This window comes from Musa acuminata, chromosome BXJ3-6, assembly GCF_036884655.1.
Source record: "Musa acuminata AAA Group cultivar baxijiao chromosome BXJ3-6, Cavendish_Baxijiao_AAA, whole genome shotgun sequence".
In the NCBI taxonomy this organism is placed as follows: domain Eukaryota; kingdom Viridiplantae; phylum Streptophyta; class Magnoliopsida; order Zingiberales; family Musaceae; genus Musa; species Musa acuminata.
In genome coordinates this window covers 14,064,814-14,071,370 of record NC_088354.1, presented here as the reverse complement: position 1 = coordinate 14,071,370, position 6,557 = coordinate 14,064,814, and the positions used below count along the sequence as shown (strand labels likewise).

Sequence of the window (6,557 nt, the reverse complement as noted above, 5' to 3'; positions counted from 1 at the left end):
ATAATAAATAATAAATTCATAATTTATTCGTTTTATAAATATGGGATGTGACTAGTGTTCTCATTTTAAAACAATACAACATCATCTAGAACTATGCATATCAAACTATGTTAAAGTCTTAACAATTAAAGTGCAGATTATCATCAATGACAAATGGAACTATAAATATAAATGCATAGAATAAAATAGAAAATAGTCCAATAAGCATAGAAATTACGTTATAGGTTCGAAAGCAGAAAGGCCAAATCGAGAGATCATTTAAAGAATACTGCCTCCTGTAACTCAAACCCGAAATAGTGAGATTTGTGAAAGTGTACAAGCACCCACATCTTAAACGTGTTCTTGGTAGTCAAAACTATCAGAAATACAGTCATCAATACATAAACCTCTAAATCTTATCCTGCTTATCGCTTACAAGGGGGAGAAGCTCCATTAGGCTTCGAGGGGTGCGAGGAGTCCGAGGTGTTCCAGGAACAACAGTCTGTTGAGAGAGTTTATGCCTGACATATCCATAGAAGGTGCAGCCCAACAGGGTCACTGCACATCCAAAAGCATTCATGACAGAGATTGGATTTCTGAAAATTAGCCATGAAACTAATACGGCAACAGCAACCTGTAACAAAACACTCTTCTTTTAGCATCAAACAGTAACAAGGATCTTTCTGAATGTTGCATAATCAACTTAATGAAATGCATTACAAAAGTAACTCACTTTTAGATTGCCTGCAACATTGAAGGTAACCGCTGTAGTTGAATGTATGACGTAGAAGATTGAGAAGTTGAGACAGAAGGCTGAAACCCCAGAGCCAAAAATAATGAACATTGCCGAAGAAACAGATTCATGAGTGTAAAACCAGTTGAATACTCCAGCTCCTTCGAGGAGGATTGCCGGTACAGATAGTATCATAGTTGCAAAAGGTGCCATATAGTACACCGTGTTTATGCTACACATTGTAGGCACTACCAAATCAACATATAATTAACCAAGAAAAAAAGAATAATAATATTTATTTTAAAGAATAATCTCATGAATCTGCAAATAACCTGAAGATGACTTTTAAATGTTGCAGATCATTCAACTTGTAGAAGGCACATGCATTCAATGAATTCCATGAATTTATAGTATATGCTTCGTTTCAGATCAGGCATACACTATGTTTGCATCCGGCGAAATTCACACGGTGCTATGTGTCTAGTCTCACATGAATATCTTACACCATTTAGCTTTCTGTTATTGCCATGTTAAAGCACACAAAATTAAACAGGTAAAATACTACAGAATGGATATAATCCTCTAGCTTTACCCTCTTTTTTGTTCAGGTTTTAGGCTGCTGACCTACAAAATCCACAAATCGATAATTCTCATGGAAATTAGGCAATTTAAAAGGAGGTATTTCTCACAAAATGGTCTGTGTTTCCTTTGGACCTCATTGTTCTAGTTCTTTTATAATAATTAAAAATGTGTCGAAGGCTTTACTACAAGTAGAAGTCAAGTCAACCGATATCAACACTAAACCAAAAAAGGCCGGATATTGATAAAAGTTGCATTTGCACTGACATTCTAGATCCAGAGGTTTACATTTTCTTAAAACTCAAATTTCCTAACAATGTGCTCTAAACAACAGACACAATTGTACTCAAGTTAGAAATGGTTACAAACAAGAAGCATAAGACACAAAATACCCAATAGGGAGAGTGATGTATGTGCCAAAGACTACCAGGATGGAAGTAATCATGACATGGTAAATTACTCAAAAAAAGTTTTACGAGTCAAAATAACTAAAAAAATTGCAACATGAATAATTATATGCACGGGCTGGTAACAATAAAATTGCAACTTAAGACACCAATTAAGCAATACATATTAATTCAAATCTAGAGTATTCCAATTTCCTCACTTTTTTCTTAGAAGTTACAAAGAGCAAAGGCTTAAAATGATCCATGAAAATGATGTTTTAGCTAAAACATGTTATGCTCGAAATACACAAAAAAAGGTCCACAAACCATAAGCTTTACTAGCAATTAGCAAACTATAAAGTATGTGGTTGAAGATTCCATAAATTATGGCATCTGCAATGATGTGAGAATCACAAAATAATTTACCTTGCATATGGCACTAAGTGAATTTATCATTCTTCTCTTCAAGAAATGAATATGAATGCATAGGTTGTATACCTAAAGAATGCTAGACAGTTCTTAGACAGCGACGCAGTCTCAGTATAAATGATTGAAGATAAAGTTTGAAGTTTAAGAAACATGACAGTGTAAATTCATTTTGTTCTACGCAATTGAACATGCAAAAGTAACACATGTAAACTTTCAACAAAATGAAAACAAAGGAAAGGAAAATATTGACAAAATTTGACAACTTCAATCAAACACCAACAAATTCACATGTAGAAAGAAACATCAAGTAACTTCTAGACTACTAAAAACAACATTAACGGAAATGATAAAGTTTAATATAGGCTCCATTCCAAACTTGTAATCACGTGAAAGTCATGCAAATATTATCCTGTACAACAGGAACATGATGTTCTTATCTTTGTGTCAACAACTTTTCATGGACACATTTGGAAGTAAACTCACGTCAACACTAGAGAAGTCTTATCTTTGGTAGCACCAAAAAGTAAGTTGACTGAATTCAATGAAGTTGGCAGGTGCCAATCAGCAATGAGGAAAAGAAAGTTTAAGAAAAAATTCATTGGAAAAATGTTGGGCACATTAAAACATAAAGTTAGGTACCTGTCAAATTTATATCCATGAAGCAGTGACTCTGCTAAAATTGTCTTTGTTGACGTAGCGAGACAACCAAATAATGCAGCACAGAATCCAGATATATCAAAACTAAGTTCGGATAAAGAGGTTAAAAGTATACCCCCAACGATGGGCACCAATGAAGCCCATATACGCCACTCAAAAACTTTTCTCCATACCAACCACTGCAGAATGACTGACAAGGATGTACAAATAAGAATAAAATGATACAAATGCATGAATAGCAAAAAAACATGACATACAACACTATAAACCAACCTGTTGTTGCAGGAGTGAAGGATTTTATTGTCTGCATGAATGAGACTGGAATATACCTCAAGCTTACATTCCCCAATACAATATTAATGCAAAAGACAAATGACATGGGAAATATTCTCCTCCAGCGATCTTCAGGATCAACCTCAATTAATGGTTTCAGCTTAAGCAACTTGATAACAGTATATGCTCCAACAGCAGAGCATATGAAATGGATACACGATACCGTCAGAGGAAACTTGAAGTCCAGATTCTGCATACACAAGTCGTTCTTTTGGCCAACAACTCAAAATGAAACAAAAGTTCAGGTAATTGCATGGATGACTAAAAGAAAAACATTTTATCTTTAATCAATTATTTTTGGTGATGGCTAAATAAGAATAATTGCGACAAAATAGCTTATATGAAGAAAAAGTTAGTTCAAGAGTAACATACATGAAAATTAATTAATTCAATAGCTTTCCAATTCTTACATTAACTTAAATTCTGCTCAATACTGTACCATAAAAGTTAATTCACAATTTGTCTTTATTCTCATTGTGATCCAAAAAGTGTGGTTATCCATTTCCATCATTGTATAAAATTATACTGCTGATAACTTAAATATCATGTAAAACAAGAAAATGAATTAGCATTTCCATTTAACGTGAGTCACTAGATGGTCAGACTGTGCTGAGATAAATAACTGACTTCCTACTGTTTATAAAACTTCAACAGCAACCTTTCCACCATCCTCTACTATTATAATGTATGTGGCCTGCATGACTTGAGGGGGTATTGATCAGTTTATGTGTAAGAAAAGAAGAAACAAATTATGATGAAGCATGCTAGCCACCAGCAACTGATAATCTCAGTCATGTTGTTGCTGAAACCTGCATTTGTTCCCCTATTCAGATCTTTTGTTCAGAAATGTTGGTAATTCATCGAAAATCAAACCAGCTTTATCTTAAAGCCATAGCACCATAACCTTAAAAACAAGATGTGCGGTACATTGTGCCAGAGGAGCATACAAGTGAAAGATTGGAGATCTAAGAGCTAAAGAAACGTACAGCTACTGACACTATAAATCTAATAAAGAATAGCATTAAAAACTAATTAAACCGCAACTTCCAGGGATCAACTCCGGGAAAGAACCTAACCCTAATATCTTCACGAGCCTATATTTCCTCTAACGACCTTCCAGAATCGAAATATGGGAAATATGGTAGGAAGAATCAGATCTAGTGCACGTCCTCATTCATACCACATAACAATATCATTAAACCCATATAGGAAGGTGAAAAGTACCTCCAACCCAACGGTTCTCTGAAAAGACACCAACTTTATCACATAAGATTGCGAGAAACTTACATATATGAATCACAGACAAAGAATAATAAAGATTCTAATACAAATAAAGAAAAAACCTAAACCTTTCCTAAGATCTAGCCAAGGGGAAGGACATTAGGACGGAAATCGGTAAATCCACCAACAAGCCAGAACAATCTCCACCTAATTGACCAAAAACAGGGGGCAAAAGGAACGGATCGGAGCCAGACCTGAAAGATCCACTTGTTCATGATGATGACCGTGACATTGAACGCCCACCACTGGAGGATGGAGAGCACGGCGCGAAGCATCCCCCAATTCGACGTCTTGCTGTCCTCCATCCGTCCCACTTCAGATCAGAAAGCCCTCGGCTGCGCGCCCTCCGCCGCCCCCCCCCGCCGCGCAGCCGCAGAAACGGGTGAATCCGAAGAAATTAAGGACAGCGACGGGGCCTGGAAGCTGCGAATTAAACCCCCCCCCCCCCCCCCCGCCCGTATCCTCGACCTTCGCCTCCTCCAAATCCGATACGGAAGATGGAAAGGAGACTTCTTTAGAATGGGGGTTGATAGACACTATAACGAGTTCTATTGCTAATCCTTTGGTCGCTTCTGCCCAGCGGATGGCAACGGGTCAACCAGCGCTCGCTCGGTCACTCAAAAATATTTTGTACTATTAGTATACAATATATATACGTATAATTTGGTTATAATTATATAACCCGGTCACATAAATATATACTTATAATTCAAGATAAAATTTTTAAAAAAATAACTTTTCACTTTCGACCTTTTATTTTTTTAAATGAGATTTATTTGATTTTCGTCCTATCTACTGCATGTGGTTGTCTTTGCCTCATCGTGAGACCTGATTATTATCGAACTGTATCGAGATAGGGGACAAGGCTAAAGATAGGGAAGTGATCATAGGATCACCTCCGTCACAACACGAGACTCTACTATATTTTGTCACACCTCTTTTTAAGCTATCTTCGTACCTCAATAAAATGGAATGAGACAATTATGATGGAGCTTCTCCTCCTTCCTCCCCTATATGGTCCCCCATGCCTTACTCTTAAGCTACTTTGCTCCTATGATCAAGTTGTGATAAGAGGCTAAATTGACAAGGTGGAAAGGGTACACTTCTTTAGCATTATGACCTTAGAATCCAAGAGGTGAAGGGGGGTTGAGGATCTCCGAGATAAAGTGAGTATAGAAACAACAATAATAAGACAGTTTTAAGGCCATAATAGAGAGAAAAGGTGAAAGCCTCGTAATAGAGTTTTAATGGTGCCTCAACAATAATGGTGGATGAGGACGAGGGTAGAGGCAGTGGATAAGAACGTGATGATAGTAACAAATGAGGGTGAGGGTTTGCTGAAGAGCAACGAACAAGAGTAAGAATAGAGATGGTGAATGAACGTGCGACAATAGTAACAAACGAGATATGGGAGTGAATGATCTCATCATTTAAAAAACTAAGAGGCATTGTATGAAAATAAATTAGATGAAAAACACTTTGTAGCAATTTTTTAAGAATTTATCTTATAATTTATATATGCATAATTATATTTTACATTATTAACATATATTCATTGGTTGTATTATAAAATACTATTTATATAAAATATTATCGTCAATTCTTACTTTAGTCTTTTACCTAATTGTTTTGATAAAATTTAATTGAATCCTATCCAATCCAATTTGATGAAAGCCTTTTTTTTTTTTTTCCCTTCTTCTTCCATGCTAGCGAGAGGAAGTGATTGAGCTAAAAAAGCTCACAGTATATTGTTTTCCTTTTATTGTAATAAATTAATGAAATTTTAAGAAAAATGTTCATCGTATACTTTTTCATTTTATTTACTGATCGAAGAAATGATCGATTCATCCTTTCCTTGAAAAAATGTTAATTTTGTAGAAAAATATAATTTTCTTTAGTGCAAGTCATATATTTATTTAAGAAATGTATAGAAAATATCGACACGATATTATTGTCATCATCATCGTCCTCATCATCATCTACTTTCATTATTCAAACATTAATTTAACTATTTAGCCAAAATGATATCTCATGAGAAATAAAAAATAATTATTATTCTTTCCAAAAAAAACACACACAGAGAGAGAGAGAGAGAGAGAGAGAGAGAGAGAATTGTAAATGAAAAATACTTTTTTGGATAGATTTTTTATTAATTTCCAAACAAATATGTGGAATGTGCT

General features: G+C 35.2%; 1 protein-coding gene across 1 annotated transcript; it reads right to left on the bottom strand.

Moving 5' to 3' along the window:
- Positions 1-257: 257 nt before the first annotated feature.
- Positions 258-4,798, bottom strand: LOC135641727 (UDP-galactose transporter 1-like). Its single transcript, XM_065157385.1, has 5 exons — positions 4,572-4,798; positions 3,037-3,286; positions 2,746-2,953; positions 713-944; positions 258-613 (listed from the first exon to the last, which is right to left on the bottom strand). Exons 1-5 carry the CDS (start codon positions 4,680-4,682, stop codon positions 389-391), a joined length of 1,026 nt encoding a protein of 341 aa, XP_065013457.1. The 5' UTR covers positions 4,683-4,798; the 3' UTR covers positions 258-388.
- Between the last annotated feature and the right edge of the window lie 1,759 nt (positions 4,799-6,557).